The 20,681-nt window shown below is 40.9% G+C and overlaps 1 protein-coding gene across 9 annotated transcripts in view; it reads left to right on the top strand.

Annotated features, from left to right (window-relative positions):
* The window catches only part of LOC145344848 (myelin transcription factor 1-like protein), a 445,009-nt gene that overhangs the window by 229,451 nt on the left and 194,877 nt on the right, over nucleotides 1-20,681 (top strand). For all 9 annotated transcript variants that reach the window (XM_080192078.1, XM_080192086.1, XM_080192085.1 and 6 more), the window contains exons 9-10: nucleotides 14,950-15,040; nucleotides 16,731-16,838. In XM_080192078.1, coding sequence (XP_080048204.1) covers nucleotides 14,950-15,040; nucleotides 16,731-16,838 — 199 coding nt within the window. The remainder of the gene's footprint in view (nucleotides 1-14,949; nucleotides 15,041-16,730; nucleotides 16,839-20,681) is intronic.

Here is a 20,681-nt window from a genome sequence, read left to right as displayed (position 1 = left end):
TTATAAATATATAAAAAGGAAGAGGCTGGCTAGGGTGAACGTTGGACCCTTAGAGGATGAGAGGGGGGACTTAGTGGTAGGGGATGGGGAAATGGCTGAGGTCTTGAATAACGTTTTTGTTTCTGTCTTCACGGAGGAAGACGTGAATAATTTGCCGGGTGTTAGCGATGGAAAGGTGGTAGGACTGGAGGGTCTCAATGACATTATTGTTACAAGAGAGGCGGTGCTCGACAGACTGGAGGGACTGATTGTGGACAAGTCGCCAGGACCGGATGGAATGCATCCGAGGGTTCTGAAAGAAATGGCGGAGGTGATAGTGGATGCCTTGGTGGTTATTTTCCAAACGTCGCTGGATTCCGGGGAAGTGCTGGAAGATTGGAAAGCGGCTAATGTTACACCGTTGTTTAAGAAGGGTGCCAGGCAAAAGGCAGGGAATTATAGGCCGGTTAGTTTAACGTCTGTTGTAGGTAAAATGTTAGAATCCGTCATCAAGGAGGAAATAGCGAGGCATCTTGAGGGGAACTGCTTGATAGAGCAGACGCAGCATGGTTTCGTTAAGGGGAAGTCACGTCTGACAAATTTATTGGAGTTCTATGAGGATGTGTCTAGGGTGGTGGATAGAGGAGAGCCGGTGGATGTGGTCTTTCTTGATTTTCAGAAGGCGTTTGACAAGGTACCTCACAAGAGGTTATTGCAGAAGGTCAGGGGGCATGGAGTTGGGGGTAGGGTGTTAGCGTGGATAGAGGATTGGTTGTCAAATAGGAGGCAGAAAGTGGGGGTTAGTGGGTGCTATTCGGATTGGCGGTTGGTGACTAGTGGAGTGCCCCAGGGGTCGGTGCTGGGGCCTCAGCTATTTACCATTTATATAGATGACCTGGAAGAGGGAACCGAGCGTAGGGTGTCGAAATTTGCTGATGACACCAAGATTGGTGGAATGGCAAATTGCGTGGAGGGTGTGGAGAGTCTGCAGAAGGATCTAGATAGGCTGGGCGAATGGGCCAGGAACTGGCAAATGGAATTTAATGTTGGCAAGTGCGAGGTGGTCCACTTTGGTAGGAATAATGGTAGGAAGGACTATTACTTACGTGGAGAAAAACTGCAGCAGGCGACGGTGCAGAGAGACCTCGGGGTCCTTGTGCATGAGTCGCAAAACCCAGCCTGCAGGTGCAGCAGGTGGTCAGGAAGGCTAATGGGATGCTGGCCTTCATAGCAAGGGGGATTGAATATAAAGGTAGGGAGGTCTTGCTGCGGCTGTATAGGGCATTGGTGAGGCCGCAGCTGGAGTACTGTGTGCAGTTTTGGTTGCCGTACTTACGCAAGGATATTTTGGCCTTGGAGAGAGTGCAGAGGAGGTTTACTAGGCTGATACCGGAGTTGAGGGGGTTGAGCTATGAGGAGAGGCTGAATAAACTAGGCTTGTACTCGTTAGAGTTTAGAAGAATGAGGGGAGATCTCATTGAGACATATAAGATGATGAATGGGATGGATAGGATAGAGGTGGAGAGACTCTTCCCGCTCAGAAAGGACAGTAGGACTAGGGGGCACAGCCTCAAGATAAAGGGGGGAGCGGTTTAGAACGGAGTTGAGGAGGAACTTCTCCACTCAAAGGGTGGTGAATCTCTGGAATTCTCTGCCCGTTGAGGTGGTGGAGGCTGCCTCGCTAAATATTTTTAAGACGCGGGTTGATGGGTTTTTGATAAGCGAGGGGATTAAGGGTTATGGGGAGAGGGCGGGAATGTGGAACTGAGACACGACAGATCAGCCATGATCTTATTGAATGGCGGGGCAGGCTCGAAGGGCTAGATGGCCTACTCCTGCTCCTATTTCTTATGTTCTTATGTTCTTATACCTCGTCATTTTTGGAAAATTCAGTCTTTAACTGAAATGCTACACTGATCCCAACTGTTAGTTGTTTTTAGATCAGGGGTGTCTATTCATCAGTACTAGGTCTGAAATCCTGGTAATCTGGCTTTTGAAACTCAGGCAACTTGGTTCTGTTTGCACAAATATATGATGTGGTTTATCATGTTTTTGAGTTTCATGCATCTCAAATTTCGATAGGAGCTGCCTAAAGAAACTTTGCATTGTTGCCAAGTAGATTCTAAATCAAAATACCAAAAGGTCAATATGAGCTCCTTTCAGCAATCAATAATGAATTGTTGTACCACAAAAATTACTAATCATAGTTGCCATCCTGTTCTCTCCCAGGAGCCTTCCCAAGAGCCTTCACATAGGAATCCAATTCTCACCTGGTGGGAGTCAAATTCTAAAATGCTAATGGTGATCACAAAACATATGTAGGACCTGACACAGTATTAAGATCCTTTTGGGTATAACATATGTTATAATCCAGAAAGCCAATTAGCGAAAGAAAGAACTGGAACCAAACTTTGCACATTTTAATAGGTTTTTATTTACAGAGATAAATATTACCAGTATGTACCTCCTAACCCAACAACCACAATTTTTGTCTATTTATAGAAACACAAGTGAAGCCCTGATTAATGCCCACTATATACATACGGCCAAAAACAAATTAAAATCCAATTCTGTCGAGACCTTTTGTTTCATACTCATTAAGATGGATGTGCAAGAATGCCAAGTGTAGTGGGAAAAACAAGTTATATTTTATGTGAAGAGAGTGCTGATTGGTGGGCAAGTAGACTGTGACTGGCAGAGGCAAATGCACCAGGAAACAGTTAACTGCCAAACTTTTAAAGTCAAACCAGGCAGATTGACTCTGATTGATAAAGGCATTGCCATGGAGAATGAACCAGGAAATGGCTATCCCCCTAGCTGTTGTTTAGTTGAAAAAGGACATGTTTCTTCTGTCTGCAAAAGTCTGGGTACAGTGCGCGAATATATATAGTTACCAGCATGTGTAAGTAAGCAATACAGTGCACCTGACTGATAACTTTAAATTGGTTGTCAATGTAATGGTTTCACAATCAGGATTGCTTCATAAGTGCTGTCCAATGACAGAATCACACCTAATGTTGAACACTCTGGCTGAAATTCTCCTGATTTTCCTGCTATGGGAATCATAATGGGTGCGACAGAGAATTTGGTGGACCTTTAAAAATCTGTTGAAGTCGGACAAAACTTTACGATCTTGGGGCGCATGCAATCAGAGAATCCTGCTCAATATTTTGATTTTTGTATGCATGAGCTGTTTGGGTATGGTCAGTACCTTGTCTATTGTCAACAGCCTAAGGGACAAGCTGTTTGATAAGATCTGCCAGTCTTTGGGACATATGGCCTACATACTGACGTCACATCGACAATGAAACTGCGTCATTCATTTAGGCAGAATGTCAGCACTTACTTCGCATGCAGGATAAATTGTTCCCTTTGCAATTGGTATTCTTGTGAATCTGTCCTGATGAGTGCAAGATGAAAAGCTCTGACAACATGTCTCTTTTTTCGGCAATGCACAGATAATATAAGTGTGTGCTGTGTTGACTGACCAAGGACAGAAAGATCAGAATGGGAGCGTGGGACCACGATAAGAGAATTAAAATATCATGGACTTGGAACCTCTGGGTCATGAATACAGTTATCCATCGCTGTCCCCATTTGTTTACTTTTTCTTTGCTGGTTTGTTTTTTGCCAGAAGTTTTGGTTACAAGGAATGAATGATAGGTTGTGATTTTCTTTACCATTGAGGAGGCAGAGGGGAGGTTTAATTGAGGTGCTTAAAATTATGAGGGGTCTTGACAGAGCTGATAGGCAGTTCTATTTCCATTAACGGACAGATCAATTCCCAGGGAGAATTAAAGGAGGGTTGAGAAGAAATTTTTCATCCAAATGATGGTGGACACCTGGAACTTGCTGATTGAAAAAGTGATAAAAGCAGAAATCCTCATCGCATTTGAAAAAATGCACTTGAAGTGAGATAACTCATGGACTGGAGGAATGTTTGTAGTGAAAGGATCGTTGTTGGATCCCTGCTCTTTCTGATGTATATCATTGACCTTGAGCTTGGTTTAAAAGGCACAACGTCAAACCTTGTAGATGGTACAAAACTTGAAATATTGTGAACTGTGAGGAAAATTGTGTGGAACTTCAAAAGACCATATAGGCAGGTTGCTGGAAATGGTAAATAAGTGGCGGATAAAATTCAATGTACAGAGCGTGAAGTGATTAATTTTGGTCGGCAGAGTACAGAGAGACAATATAAAATAAAAGCTACTGTTCCAAAGGGGATCCAGCAACAAGAGGACCTGGGTGTATATGTGCATAAATCATTTGAAAATGGCATGGAAGGTTGATAAAGCACACAGTATATTGTGCTTTAGTAATAGGGACCTAAGCAGGGAAGTTATGTCATACCTGAATAAAGCACTGTTTCGGCTTCATCTGGAATATTGCATCCAGTTCTAGACACTGCACTTCAGGAAGGATGTGAAAACGTTATAGGTGGTCCAGAGAAGATTCACAAGAATGGTTCCAGCAATGAGGAACTTCATTTTGTAGAAAAATTGGAGATGTTGGCATTATTGAGTTGAGAGTTGAGTTGAGTTGAGTTAGAAATCATGGCCCGTTGAGGTGGTGGAGGCTGCCTCGCTAAATATTTTTAAGACGCGGGTTGATGGGTTTTTGATAAGCGAGGGGATTAAGGGTTGTGGGGAGAGGGCGGGAATGTGGAACTGAGCCACGACAGATCAGCCATGATCTTATTGAATGGCGGGGCAGGCTCGAAGGGCTAGATGGCCCACTCCTGCTCCTATTTCTTATGTTCTTATGTTATTTTGACACAGTGGAGAGAGAGAAACAGTTCCCGTTGGTCGAAGGATCAAGAGTCAGAGGCCACAGATTTAAAGTAATTGACAATTGAAGCAATGGCGACTGGATAAAACTTTTTTGGAGAACAAGTAATCAAAATCTGGAATACAGTGCCTGAAAGTTTGGTGGAGGAAGGGCCAATTGAGGCTTTCAAAAGGGAATTGGATCATTATTTGAAGGAAAGAATTGCAGGGTTCTGGGCAAAATGTCAGGGCTTGAGACTGGGTGAATTGCCCTCTGGAGACTCAGCACAGACATGATGGTCTGAATGGCCTACTTCTGTGCTATAACCACCCTGAGAGTTTATAACTACAGGGTTACTGCATGAGAACTAAAAAATAGGATTCTCTCTGCTGTAAATTTTCATATTTCTGTATTTCATCGACTGGCTGATCATAAAATCTGCCTCAATAAAGTGACTAACGCCTGAAAAACAGACACAGACAGTGAATAATCCACAGAGGGATGTTAATAGAAATACGAGATAATAATGAGGTGGGAGAAGTGGGCTTACCCAATATAGCTAGCATGATTAATGTGTTACAAGTCATGCCTTTGTTAAAGTTTAAAATTAAAGTTATTTATTAGTGTCACAAGTTGGCTTAGATTAACACTGCAATGAAGTTACTGTGAAAATCCCTATTCATCCTAAACAGTGAATGATTAGCTCCATTTGCCCAATATAAGTGGCATCACATAATAAATGTGGACATTGTGATTGGAAGGGACCATCTCTGCCAAGATGCTGCCATTAATATCTGCAGATCCTGGCATATTTACCTCGGGAACATGTCTTCACCAGATTCTGGATTACATATATGATGTAGAAACATCTACAAGACTAGGAGGAAGGAGCAGGGAAGTGGGACAGATAGGGCAACTCTTTGAAAGAGCTGGCAAGGGCATGATGGGCCAAATGTCCTTCTTTTGTACCGTGCAAAGATATTTACAGCTATAGTGCATCATCGGACCAGCACAGTCAGTGAGTGTACTGGTCAGTTCCAAGTTCAAATTTGCTGTCGCCTGCCTACAGGCATGTTGCCATGCTGAGCTGAGGATGGAGATGAGCTCTCTGTCTTTTACCCGCAGACATGTGCCTATCACATAGCTTTACTTTCCCCTTCATGACGGCCTGTCATTTTTCTTTTCCTCCCTTCAGCTTTAGTAAAGGATTGAGATGCCTCCCTGAGCTTTTCCAGTGGCTATAACAATTTATGCTCCTTTCCACTGTCACTTCCTTTCAATTATCCATGTGCCTTTTACTCTTATGAATTGTATCTACAGTTTTTTCCTCCTGTCATTAGTGTCTGTTTGTGCCCTGATTCCAAATCTCCATCCAGAAACTGGCTAATAATTATGCCAATAGCTAACCCTGACGAACATCTATTAGCACATTACCTCACACTCTGGTGAGATTTGCATCAGTTCTCAAGCATTTACATCAACAGATGCAATTAACCCCAGTCCCTCCTTTGAGGAGTTTTATTGGATGCTACCGATCTTCTGCACCTATGTCTATTCAACCCAAAGGGGGGAATTTTGAGCCCCAAAAAGGAATGAGTTTCTGTCAGCTGGGAAATAAAAACATGAAAAATCTTAAATCTGAGCCCTCCACTGCTTTAATGAAGGAGAAACTTGCTGATCAACCAGCCCCTGGGAGGTGAGTGGCTCATTAAAATATTTTAATGAGACTCTGTGCTAGAAGCCTTTCTTTCTGTTTCAGCTTTAACCTGGCAGCTAGAGTGAGGCGAGGACTGCTGTATGGAAGAGGCAATGTCTTCACCAGATTCTGGGTTACAATTATGACGTGGAAACATCTGCAGAGCTAGGGGAAAGGAGCCGGGAAGTGGAACAGATTGGGCAATTCTTTGAAAGGGAGAATGATGGCCAAACAGTCTCCTTTTGCCAGCATTATTTATGAGCTAAGGGGAGGAGGAAAGCTCTCCCCAAACAAACCTCCCCAGTCACCGAACCATTCCAGCTACAATCCAAAACCTTTCAATGTATCCCATGGCCAGTGATCTTATCATGCCCATCCCGGTCCTTAATGATCTCTCTCTCTGCAAGCTCCTCCCAATTTCTCCGGCCCCGCAATCTTTTTTCCTCTGCTGATTCCTTTGGTCCCATCCCTCCTCCCCCACACCCCCAACCCTATCCCCAGACCTTACCAATCTCTCCCTCCCCTTGATATCTGAGATTCCGGAGTCCCCACCTCAATTAACCAGTTAATGGACAGCCAGATCCATAAGCTCTCCTGATGCCTCCCCTATCCCATCCATCAATATTGCCTCCCTAATCCCAATCTCTCCCACCCTGCTCTCCTCTCTTGCTTGATTCTGAAGGCTTAGCTGCTCAATAGCCAGCCAGCCTCTCAATCCCTCTGGCTGTCAGTGGGAAACAATGTTCAATAATGGTAACTGTGTCCTGCCATTGAATTCAGCAGAACCTGAAGGGGACATGTTCTTACGAATCAATTGCAAAATTGCAGCCCCCCCATCACTCCTCCACTCCACACCATCTGCACCATCCATATCAATGCCATGGTGTTTGAAAAATATCAACAGAGATAAACCAAGGATATTCCGTTTTAGTTCCTTTTAAATGTTTTTTATTTTTATAAAGGATTCCTTTTCTATTTTTACTGGGATGTGAGAATGATGGGCTAGGACAGCATTTATTGCCAATCTTTAATTGTCCTTGCAAAGCTGGTGGAGAGCTGCTGGACTCCATGTGGTAGTAGGTACACTCACACAGTGCAGTTAGGAAGGGAGTTCCAGGATTTTTACTCTGCGACAGTGAAGGAACAGCAATATAGTTCCAAGTCAGGATGGTTTGTGACTTGGAGATGGTGGTGTTCCCATGTGTCTGACCCCCTTCTCTTTCTAGGTGCAGCGGTCAGGGGGTTGAAAGGTGCTGTTGAAGGAGGCTGGGGAAGTTGCTGCAGTCCATCTTGTACAGGGACACAATGCTATCATTGTGCATCAATTGTAGAGGGATGAATTCTTGAAGTGGTGGATGGGATGCCAATATGTTATTGGAGCTGCACTTGTCTAGAGAAGTGAAGAGCATTCCACCACACCACTGAATTATACCTTGTAGATGATGGACAAGCTTTGAGAAGACAGGAGGTGAGTTAATTGCTCCAAAATTTCTAACCTCTGATGTGCTCTTGTAGCCACAGTATTAATGTAGTTTGTCTGGTTAAGTTTCTGGTCAATGGAGACTGCCACAACGTTAATGATGGATAATCAAACAGTGATAATGGCATTGAATGTAAGGGGCAATGGCTAGATTCTCTCTTGTTAGAGATTATCATTGTCTGGCACTTACATGGTGCAAATATTGCCTATCAATTATCAGCCAATGCTGAATGTTGTCCAGGCCTTGCTTCATATGGACACAAGCACTTTAGTATTGAGGATTCATGAATGGTATTGGATACTGCAATCATCAGCCAATGTCTGCATTTCTGATCTTATGATGAAGGGAAGGTCATTGAATTGTCCTGGGACACTAACCAGAGGAACTCTTTCAGTGATATGCTGGGGTTAAGAATCTTGGCCTACAAGAACCACAGTCATCTTCCTTTGTGCTAAGTATCATTCCAGTCAGTGGAGAGTTTCTCCCTCATTCCCATTGGTTTGATATTTTGCTAGGGCTCCTTGATCTCAGTCAAATGCTCCCCTGATATCAAAGGCAGCCATTGTCATGTCCCCTATTCAATTCAGCTTCTTTCTTCCATGAGGTCAGGAGCTGACTGGCACTGACAGAGCCCAAACTGAATAGCAGTGAGAAGGTTATTGCTGTATGAGTGCCACTTGTTAGCGCTGTCGACAACACCTATCACTTTGCTGATAATTGAGGTTGGACTGATGTGGCAGTAATTGGCCAGATTGTAGATGTCCTGCTTTTTGTGCTCAGGAATATACCAAGGCAATTTTCTGTATTGTTACATTGATGCCAGTGTTATAGCTATTCCCACAGTGAAATATTTCTCCCATGTTTGATCCGCACTTCATTCAAAAGAAACCTTGTAAAGCAGTAATATATTTTGGTGACCTTATAATATATGCAAAACTTCAGGAAATTGTGCTCTCTGTGGAGAATATTTCCTTTAAATTTGAGGTGCATCTACATTATAAAACGATTTTTGTTAAGTAATTTTATTGCAACTCACGCACAGAGCAAATCTTCCCCTGAATGTATCTCAGCAATTTATTGGCTGGAATTTTCCTTCTTTTCCCAAGAAGTATAGAATCACTGAGCTGATAATTGCCTTATACTGTGCTTAGCTTAAATCTCTTTTCACACCTGAAGCAGCATTTTTACTGTGGGGCTGTGATGTATTGAACTTTGCCCTGTTGCTTGTCAGTTTAACACAATGTATTACTGATTAATTTTTCATCAATTTTTATTTTCGTTGTAATGATTAATCATGGATATTACATTAAATTCAGCACTAATAAAGTTTGTGATGTTGAGCTTTGTTGCCCATCCATAAGTCCAAGAAATGATTTGGCTTGAGCGTTAATGGAAGTTTCCAGAGTCAATAATTAGTTTAACCTTGGCCAGTCAACCAAATAAGTACATTGCTGACATTGGGTGATATATAATGATGGAGACAATTCAATCCACCAATGAACTTGAAGTTCAATTATGCATAAGAACATACAGGCCAGCACAATATTCATCAGGCTATTGCTGCAGCTCATACAGTTTCGGAGAAACTGCTTCCTATTGTAGCCTAGTGAGAGCACACGGAAAATTCATGCTTCCCAGACTTGTTGTTTGTCACTACTAATCATCTCTCTCATTTGGCCAGCCACATGCTACTAAGCTCACCCTAGGATACCAATGAGGAGAACTATAGAAGTGCTTCCTCATTAACACAGTCTGAATGCAAATATGAACATAAGAATGTAAAAATAAGAGCAGGAGTAGACCATACGACCCCTTGAGCCTGCGCTGCCATTCACTACGATTGTGGCTGATCTTTGGTTTCATCTCCATTTTCCCACTTGCTCCCCATATCCTTTTGATTTCCTGAGAGGCCAAAAACATGTTTCAAGCATGTTTTAAGAAGTTTGCCCCTCCCAGATATGTTCACTTGGCTTCTCTGTTGCCACCTTCAGCTTAATCTTTTCCAGTATTTTACTGTGTTTTGAATGCTGCATGAGGATCCACTCTCTTTCAGTAGCCATTTCTAGTGCCTACCCTGTATGTCACTAAAACAAGGACCAGAAGTTTCTGTTTTTTTTTGGCAAAAGTGTTGTCTCGGGTGGTGAAAGCAGAGGGCAGCAGGCCAGCTTCCCTGTTGGATTTTCCTGCTAAAATTTTCAGAAGCTTCACCAGAGAAATGGAAGGGGCGAGTCCCACAATGACCTGCTGGCGGGAAAGAGTGCCCCAATTTTAAAACATCTTTTAAAAACATGCATTGGAACTCTTCCCTTCCCCCTGCACCCCCCCCGCCACCCATGGAATTCTTCACCCCCTCACACGGAACCCCACCACCATCGTGGAGCACCCCCACCACCCCGACCTCGTAGCCTGATGCCAACACGAATGGACAATTTAACGTGGGGTGGGGGGGGGGGAGAGCAATTAGCTATCAAGGCCTGATAATGACATTTCAATTGATGTAAATTAGGATAAGGACTCTTGAATTCAGGATTCCAATTATGCCATTGATGAGGCAGGTCAACCCCACCGGCGTAAAAGCCTTTTTAGGACTCCCATTCAATTCCCTATCCCTTCTGCCTTTCAGGGACAATGATATTGTAGTTTTAAGGTGGTGGGTGGGATGTCAATCAAGTGGGATGTTTTGTCCTGGATGGTGTTGAGCTTCTTGAGCGTTGTTAGAGCTGCATTCATTTGGGCAAGTGGAGAGTATTCTGACATATCCCTTGTAAGCAGTGAACATTTTGAGTTAGGAAGTAAATGATCGTTGTCTAGCACTTGTGTGGCACAGTTGTTACTTGCTACTTATCGATCCAAGCCTGAATGTTATCCAGGTCTTTTTGCATATGGAAATGCATTGTTTCAGTTTCTGAGTAGATGCGAACATTGTGCAATCAACAATGAACATCCTTATTTCTGTCCTTATCATGGAGGGAAAAACATTGATGAAGCAGCTAAAGATGATGGTTGTTACTAAGGCACTATTTGAAGGATCTCCTGTAGCAATATCCTGAGGCTGAGATTATTAGCCTGCAACAATCACAACCATCTTCCTTTGTGCTCAGCATGACTCCAACAGGCAGAGTTTTCCTCCTGATCCCCATTGACTTCAGCTTTGCTGGTGTTCCATGATGCCATGCTGCTTGATGCCAAGGGCAGTCATTCTCACCTTCAGCTTTTTTGTCCACGCTTGGACCAAGGCTGTAATGAGTTCTGGTGCTGGGTGCCTCTGGCAAATCTGAAATTGTGCACCAGTGAGATGGGTATTGCTGATTAAGTGCTGCCTGATAGCACCATCATTGACCCTTTGCTGATTTTGGGAATAGACCTCTGGGGCTGAAATTGGCCAGATTTGATATATCTTGCTTTTTGTAGATTGCTGCGGTAGATCATTCATTTGTTCTTGTACACGCAATGGAGATCCAGAGGGGCGAGATGAGATTAGATTAGGCCATGGATTTAAAACGAAGCGTGAAAATTTTAGTGACAACCAATGTGAGGATAAAAAGGAAGCTTTCACTTTGTCAGTCAGAGTTACTAATCTAAAATTAACACCCATAATATACAACCACTTCAAAAGTGCTTTCTTTGCACCTAAATCACAAGACTCTGCTTTCTGCTTTGTTGTGACCTAGTACCAGCAGTTCAGCATCATCAAATGCCAGCATTCAGCTCATGTGGCTTATAAATACTTGACATCAGTCATTTGGTTTGCACAACATAGTCCAATACAGGAATTAGAACTGGCTGACCCAGATACTAACTCAAGAAGGCAATTCACCCTTTGAATTACTTTGCTTTTCACTTTGTATTATAAGGAATCAGTGACGTTATGGATGATATTGTCCAATGTTGGTGTCTGAGTATTAACAACTTTGACTGCAGTCGTCATGATTTACATTCCAAGGTCATCATAATTGTTTTTTTTTGTTTGGGTTAGCTCGTATCATAGTTTTGAGTCACTAAGAGTTGAGGAAGGGTCATCCAGACTTGAAACATTGACTCTATTCTCTCTTCACAGATGCTGTCAGACCTACTGAGATTTTCCAGCATTTTCTGTTATTTTTCAGACTCCAGCATCTGCAGCATTTTGCTTTTATCTTCCATAGCTGGTGAATTTGTTTTGATTTATTATTATGTCATGCATTAGTTGACAGTGAAGAGTATTGTTTCTTGTACATTATACGGACAAAGCATTCTGTTCATAAAGGAGGAAAGGAGAGGGCATAGAATGTAGAGTTATAATCGTAGCTCAATTCTCTGAGCAAACTTAACATTTCCCAATGACAGATCAGCCCTGCTTCATCAGTATGCCAGTAGGTTAAACCTATGCTTTCCATTGCTCCCAAAACAGTGTTCCAATTCCGTTTACCTCTTTATGTATATTTTTTCCTTCCTCATTTCACATTCTTTAAAAAGAGTGGAAATTTCCTTACAGTGGATAAGCTCAGAAAACCAAAGGTCCCTGTATATGAAAGAAACAGTCCACTTTTTGTAAAGCATCGTGGATCTTTAAATTAATGGTTACAAAAGTGACAGATAAATTGGCATGCAAAAATTAATATTTTTGGATAAATTATGGATCATTCACATATTCTATTTCTCTGGTTAATCTCAGAGATGTTAATCCTCATATTATCTATAAGGTTGCCATTTGGGGCAATTCTTTCATATTCCATAAGTATAATTATTTAGCATGGGGTGTATAACCTGTTGTTCTGGGACTTCATGCAATTGATGAATCCTGGAAAATTAGCCCACACAGCCTAGGTAATTTTGTCTTATTTGCACTTTTATCTTTTATTTCTTAAAGTTTATGCATTTCAAGTGCCTGATGATTTGAAAGATGGCTTTTATGCCCTTGCTACAAAATCTGTCAGAATTGCAATTTGCTGGGAACATTCATTTCAATACAGTAGCAATCATGACGATATAAGCTTGGACCTAACTTAGACCTGTCTTGACTATTTGGCTGTTCTGAACTTCATTTAGAAATCACCTGATGAGTCCATTTCATGGCAATTTTGTTACAATGTTGCAGCATGTTTGAATGATCAAGAAAGCAAATATTTTTGCAGTGATTAGGCTATTAACAGCCTACTAAGCATGGAATTGAGCCATTGAGACTACAAAGGTTCCAGGTTTGTTTGGGGTCTGCACTGAATTTGCTACCTCTCCCGGAGTACTGCAAGGAATGCTAACATTTGATATCATATTCACTATCTCTGCTCATTCATGAGGAATTGCAAATTGAGTGAGTTGCTACAAAGTGTCCATGTTCATTGAATTGTCACCCTGCATTAATTATAAACTTCAGAAGAAGAGAGAAACTCTGCTAAAAAGAAAAAATACTAATGGGATAGAATGTCCATTTGAGTACCCCAATCTCTGGCTGGAACTTTGGTGACTGAGCCATTAATGTAATTTCTCCAGAGCCTGGAATTTTTGCCCATTGTGTGCCCACATTCGTCGGGCTCGGGAGCAGATGCAACATGTGCTTCCGGTTGTTGTTGCCTCCAGAATGTGATTTCATGCTGGCTGGCCAATTGATGATGTGGATATGCCGGCGTTGGACTGGGGTAAACACAGCAAAAAGTCTGACAACACCGGGTTTAAGTCCAACCGATTTTTTACCGATTTATAAATAAATCGGTTGAACTTAAACCTGGTGTTGTCAGACTTTTTACTATGGCCAATTGATGGGCAGTTGCCAGGGAGGCTGGGAAGATGGCAAATGCTGACAAAAGAGAGGATGCGGGCTGATGCTTCTAATGGGCTTCCGAAAGGGAACAGAGAGCTGCAGACCTGTAACCAAAATAAATTGCCATGAAGAAACATTGCAAAGAGTGTCAAAGCAGCACATTCAAACACAACCCTCAGCCCCAGACACCTTTTTAAATTTTACTTCAGCCCTGACTTTTCATTCTGCCCTGAATCAAGGTTGAAACTTAAAACGTAAAGGCTGCCTGGCCAATCGGCCTACCCACTAACCACAAAAGCAGTTGGGCCATGTAAAATTGCATTTGATTGGCCCCTTGATGGGCTAAATTGCCTACTCGATTGTCACTGACCAAAATATTGCTCAATGACATCAGGATGTGCGCCCGATGTCGCGTGATTTCAGATATTTCTAGATCATGCGTGCATCCACCCAAGCTATATGAAATTCTGGCCCAAGAATTTCTGCTGAATTAAAGGTGGAAGGTGGGAAAACCAGGCAGAAATTACTGGTGTACTTATTAAATCAGATCATGCAGAATTGAAAAAGCATCCTCCATGTACCTGGACAACCGATTGATTAGTCATCTCTTTATCATTGTTCCTAATGTTCAAAAATGTTTGTACCCAATTGCTTTTTGCTTTGTAGTATGTGTGTTTTGCTTCCCAGGAGAGGCGTCCTTTTAATATAGTGAGATAGAGTTATAATTGAGAAGGTGACATCAAGAATGTTCAGAATATCCGTAACGTTTGGTTCTTCTTACTTGCCCCATTGATAAGCTGGGCTTATCAATAAGGCAGCCATAGGTAGCCATTAGGCATTAAATGTCCTTAAGGTGTTCATTAGTGGCCACTTTAGCATAATTCCTTCCAATTTAATCTCATTATACAATTATATTATTTCACCTTATTTTAAGTAAAAATCCGTGCTTTTCAAGGCATGCCTTTTGCTTTTTTATACGCGTGTTGTGGCTTCGTCCTGATTTATCTGTAGCATGATACAAAGAAAATTGCTTCAATCTGAGCTAACCTAATTAGGAATAACATTTTTGCTAATAAATAGCTACAAATGACTCTGCCCTTCTGAATGTTTCAGCCTGATTCTGTTATTTTATGGTAAATAAAGTATTGGAAATCTAAATGTGGTCTTTCTCTATTAAGAGCATGTGTAATCAAACCGGGTTGGAGGTCTGAACTTATTCCCTTTCTTGCCTGTGTTTCTTCTGTGTTCATTCTTTACTAATAGCTTCCAATCTTTTTTCTGTCAAGTTCTTGCCATGCATGAAAATGTGCTTAAGTGTCCTACACCAGGCTGCACTGGGCGAGGCCATGTAAATAGCAACAGGAATTCTCATAGAAGGTAAGCAAGGATTTTACTATACTATAGTGTCAGCTCAAAAAAATCTGGGTGGGCAATATTCATCGATTCAAAAATTGGCTACTTGACATTCGCAGCCCCTCCCACTATAAGCACCACCTATCATCAATTATCCAAACAGCAGGGACATTTTGCTGTTTAGTTTGTTAATGTGAAATAATGGAAACCTGTAGGAATCGCAAGATAATATTTTATCAATTTAAAACATTGACTAAGCTATACAATGTCCCCACACCTTTGAAATCTACCCAGATGTATAAGTTTATTTAGTAGTGTCACATGTAGGCTTACATTAACATTGTAATGAAGTTACTGTAAACATCCTCTAGTCACCGCACTCCGGCGAGTGTTCAGATACACTGAGGGAGAATTTAGCATAGCCAATGCACCTAACCAGTATGCTGGTACTGGGAGGAGATGGAAGGAAAGGTATGTTCCATTCTCAAAAGAGGTAGATTATTGGAGTACTTTCCAACAAGCATGGTGTTTTTGCTAGATTCTGCAATTGCCCACCTAAACTGTTTGAAAGACATTAGAATGGAATGAAATATAGATCAATTACCTTTATTAAGTTCGCTTGCCCTCCCATTCTGCTCAGGAGTATACCCTAGCCTCCTGGAGACCAGTTCTCCATGAATACTCTCTGGTTCCAGAAATAATCAAATAAAATTCCAGAATACTGGTCTATTCTCTGATTCCAACAACCACCATACCAAAACATGACCTTTCTTTCCCTGCCCTCCCTCTCCACCCATCACCCTCATCAAGAACCCTGTGGTAGAAAGAATAGCACAAATAGGTTTTAAATTTATTTATTAGTGTCACAAGTAGGCTTACATTAACACTGCAGTGAAGTTGCTGAGAAAATCCCCTCGTTGCCACACTCTGGCACCTTTTGGGTAACACTGAGGGAGGATTTAGCATGGCCAATGCACCTAACCAGCACGTCTTTTGGATTGTGGGAGGAAACCAGAGCACCTGTAGGAAACCCACACAGACACAGGGAGAAAGTGCAAACTATGCCTCATGGAGCATTTAATGCATGGACATGAAATGGAAAAATCTATTTTCCTATTTTTCATCAACATACTGAGCACTAATTTTCTAATCAGAATCTTCTTTTAGTCAGTAACCATTCATTCAGCAAACAATAACTAAAGCATTAGCTCACTCTGGCTGTGGATCTATTTAGTTAAATCTTACTATTTCCTTTTCACCTCTCTGCCTAGATCTACGGTCTTCTTAAGAAACATTATTTTCAATTTATGAATGATAAATATATTTACATTCAAAATAATGTCATCAGGCTGATTTTTTTTAAAAAAAACTAAAGGTTAAGAACTGTAGCAAAGATTATGAGAAAATCCTTAAAGTGCACTAGGAAAAAAACTGTGTTATATTGCAATATAAAACATTTGGGCCAAAAGAAAATGGTGAACTAAGAACTAAGGATTAGAAGCAAATCTGTATTGCTGTTTTCAACTACAATGATTGTATTTATCTTGTATTAGAGAGTCTATTGTGCGCCAAAATTTAATTTTTTTTGTGTCTTTCCTGATATTTGTTGCAGTTCAGAAATGTGCAGCCTTATGTCTCTAATTTCCTATTGCCCGATCTTGTGCTGCCATTCCCATTACTGCAGGAGCGTTTAATTCTTTCTCCGTTTCTGCAGCCTCTCTGGATGTCCTATTGCTGCTGCAGAGAAGCTGGCAAAAGCTCAAGAAAAGCATCATAACAATGAAGCAACAAAATCTAACCAGGGTTCTGATCGTGTATTAAGGTAAGAGAGACATGCGTACTGACAAGCTTTTTCTTCAGCAGAAGTATGTTTTCATTCAAACAATATAATGCTACATTAACATGACAGAGTTGAGCACTGACCCAAATTAGATTTGTGTTAATTCTCCTGTCTTGGGACTTTTCCAAGTTTTACAGAAAGTCAATCTGATATCCTGATACACAGTGGCTTTATTCACTTTACTAACCAGTTAGTTAACTCCAATGTTTTGTGCTGGGTTGATTCATATTGAAGTTCTGTTATAGTTGCAATTAGACAGGGATTGCTCTAGTCACCATGAGGCATAGCATTGTGAATATAGTCTTGAAGATTTCTCCTGAACAGTGTGTCCAAAGCAATCAGCACCGAGTTGAAAAAGGGATTTCTGGTTTCTCTAGATATCGGAATCAGGGGAAATCTTCACAAGCACATTCATGGTGTTGCTACAACTACCACTACACCAATTTATCCCCACTGTGACTCACACTTGGAAACTTATCAGTTATTTCAATCATTGAAGGCAGAACTGCATTTAGACCATTGCTTGCCTTGACCTTTCCTATTTTAAATTTTCGAATGACATTGATGAATGCTTTTCTTTAAACCAACTAACCATTAATGAGGACGGGATAGTGTTGCTCCTGATGGTGTTGTTGAAGTATGTAGTGACAAAAATCAGGAGAAATAGAGCTGATAAAGCATTATTTTGATTGTTTAAACTCATGCATATGGGATAGATATAGCCAGCTTTCTTGGTGAACTTTCCATAAATTAGTGGCTTAGCGTGTAAGTTGAGAGTATGTGGTTATCTCACACCACTGATTGCAGATCATGTCACAGATCTGTCAAGAAGACATGGTGAAGTTCTTCATATTACAACAAGCCAGAAAGAAAACGGGTTAGAGCTTCTGTTTTTCTTGGGTCAGCATGATATTGAAAGAGCAGAAGATCATAGATTCAAAGGTATCTTTGTAGGCAGTATTGGTCACTTAGAAAGCTATTTCATTTTCATCCACATATTTCAAAATCTGAATGCAAGTTGGGTCACTCAAACTATCAAGGGCAGCATTAATTTAATACATTCAGAGGGATTCAGTGATGGAATTCTACATCTATTTCAGAAAACGAATGAGGTAATCTTTGATAAGATTCAACCAAATAACCCAAGTAAGCAGATAGACTAAGTAATGAAAAGAGTCATTATATTCTGTGGAATGTTTGACCTTCCCATCGAAATATAATCTCTAAAACTGCTCATCCCATTCCCAACCAGGTATTTATCTTGGTACTTTTCAAAATGATTGATCGATGTCACAATGACTGGTTTTGGTTTTTACCTCCCAGAGATAGGCAGCTGAAATTAAGAAATCATTGCAGAATGTTTTCCACATTTAAAAACCAGGGTGTTACATTTGTAATGCTTTATTTATTTTTGTCAGTAACATGTAAAAACGTTAATTACATAATTGTTCATCTGGCTATTTATTTGTTCTGTAGGATTTTATTCATTTTTCTAACAGAAAGCTGTCTAGTCAGTACTCGCCCACAATAGTGCCTGTTTCATGTCTCCTAAGCCACTCAACAAGTCAAATACTGCCCAAGTTCACTGATCCACTTCTGGAGAGTGAAGCACTGAAGACATTAGGCAAAGCAATGATTTTGTATACCCTGATTCACCAATGTAGCCACTGTTAGGGTTTGGATGTATTTGCTTCTTACGTCTATAATCAATTTCTGAGAGTTGAAATCACCAATCAAGAATAAATTACAATTCAAGTTTTGAAAATCAAATGCATTGCCTGATAGTGCACGCTCTGAAAATTATATTGAAAATGTGTTTCTTGGTTAGTTTCAACCTTCCTTGTACCTGTAATAATTTATTTATACATATGCAAATTTTGAGATTGTTGACCTCCTGTGATGAAATGGAAAAATACAGCTGAGTAGCATATCTGGGCTTTTCAACAATTTACTGCTTGCCTGTTTGAAATGCTCTTGAGTTGGATGCTGTGTAGCTGAATAGACAGATAGTGTACAGAACACAGTAATCTGTGAAAACTCTTCATGATAGGTGGTAAAGACAGCGTCTAATCTCCAGTGGGGCCTGCACCCCCCTATCAGTTACAATTACAGCAATCTTCTTGTTGAATATGAGCACTGCCACGTGTTTTGCTATTCCATTGTTCAAATGACTCTTGTTGATCATGAACACTACCATGTGTTTTGCTATTCCAGTGAGCTTGTATTAACCTATTTTGCTGAGTCGTAACTTTGAATGACCATTGCTGAGGGCTTCACTTCATTTTTCCTAAGAGTTTCTAAGTTCACTACCAGCAGTAAAGTCTGTCCCATTGATATTTCCCCTTTGCTCATGCCGAGACAAATCTCTGGGAATACAAGAATGGCTGCAGGATGCGCCTGTTTGATTAGAGATAGTCTTCCTCCTACATCCAGCTGCGATAGCTCACCAACAATCTTTTCGTTCTGTTGACCAGACAAAACTGTTGTCCATCTGTGATGTTAGATAATTCGCAGGGAAATTTGTAACCTTACCTCAAAAATGACTTCCTATGCCCTCTTCCCATAACAACATGAAATACATTAACCTTGCATCCAGGTAGCTAATAATTAGTTATTATTGACCCCAACTCTCTTCTACCTTAAAAGTAATTGGCCAGTTTACAACACAACTGTTTACAACCCAATACTGTCAAGACCTTTCTGATACTTTGGGAGATTGAGTCTCCAGTGTTAACACAAGCTGTTGCCATTGTCTCTAAGAATAAATATCTTGCACTTTCTGGCCAGTAAAACAATCTAAGCCTTCCTTTGATCTCTACCAATCAAACCACCTAAACTTACTTCAGAACGGATCACATGACCCCATTCATTTTACCCTAATTTTAAAAACACTACCTCCAAACAATCTAATAAACCTCAATATAACAAAATATATAAAGTTACACATGTAAATCCAAATCCATCACTCTGGAACTCAAACACAAAATACTAGTTATAGTCTGTTCTCTGCAAGTAATTAGCTTGCCTAATAAAAGAAAGAGCCCATATTTCCTTTTCAATCATTTCAGAGTTTCAAAGCCTCAGGAGCTCCCTTAATCTCTTGCATCAGGAAATTAAAAGAAAACACAACAGCTCATAATTGCAGAGACATAACAAAGACAAGTGTATGTGTGTATGTGTGTGTGTGTGTGTGTGTGAGCATGCTGGTGGGGAAGGGAGTTGGAAACTAGAGCTAGACAGACCAAATATGTAGATCTGTGTACAATATGCTCAACACAAAAATTTCTCCTTGATCTTCATTGCCTGACCTGATGGACAGATTGCTAACCCTTTATGGAATCCTTCCAAATTTAATCCCATTTAAATCAAGGGCAAGAAATTCAAGAGGGTTCTACAATGTGCAAGAGATACAGATTACAATATCCCAGCTCCCACACCCACAGAGGTGAAGCTAAAAGTCTTCCCACACAAGGCGACATTGTTCTGCTATAAATGAAATGCATCAGAGATGGCAAGTGTTTCTATCTCAGATCTATTATGCTGCTATAAGCCTTGGGAACTGACTTTTAAATGCTAAATGCTCATATTATTTTAGCAGCTGGAGAGCTATTTTCTGAGAGCTATACACAGGGACAGTTCTGGAGCCCCAAGTGCATTCCTAGTTCAGATTTTGAAGCATTTTATCCCAGTTATCTTAATAATTGCTGGAAATGCTCAGTCACGTTAGAGGATGGAATCCATCATGTTCAACCAGTATTACAAGAAGTTACAAGGAGGAAAAACATGTTGGTATGGAGATTGTCGAGCTAACAGAAAACAGAGGGT

This window comes from Carcharhinus amblyrhynchos, chromosome 7, assembly GCF_965287045.1.
Source record: "Carcharhinus amblyrhynchos chromosome 7, sCarAmb.v2.hapA, whole genome shotgun sequence".
Lineage (NCBI taxonomy): Eukaryota > Metazoa > Chordata > Chondrichthyes > Carcharhiniformes > Carcharhinidae > Carcharhinus > Carcharhinus amblyrhynchos.
This window is presented reverse-complemented; position numbering and strand designations above follow the sequence as displayed.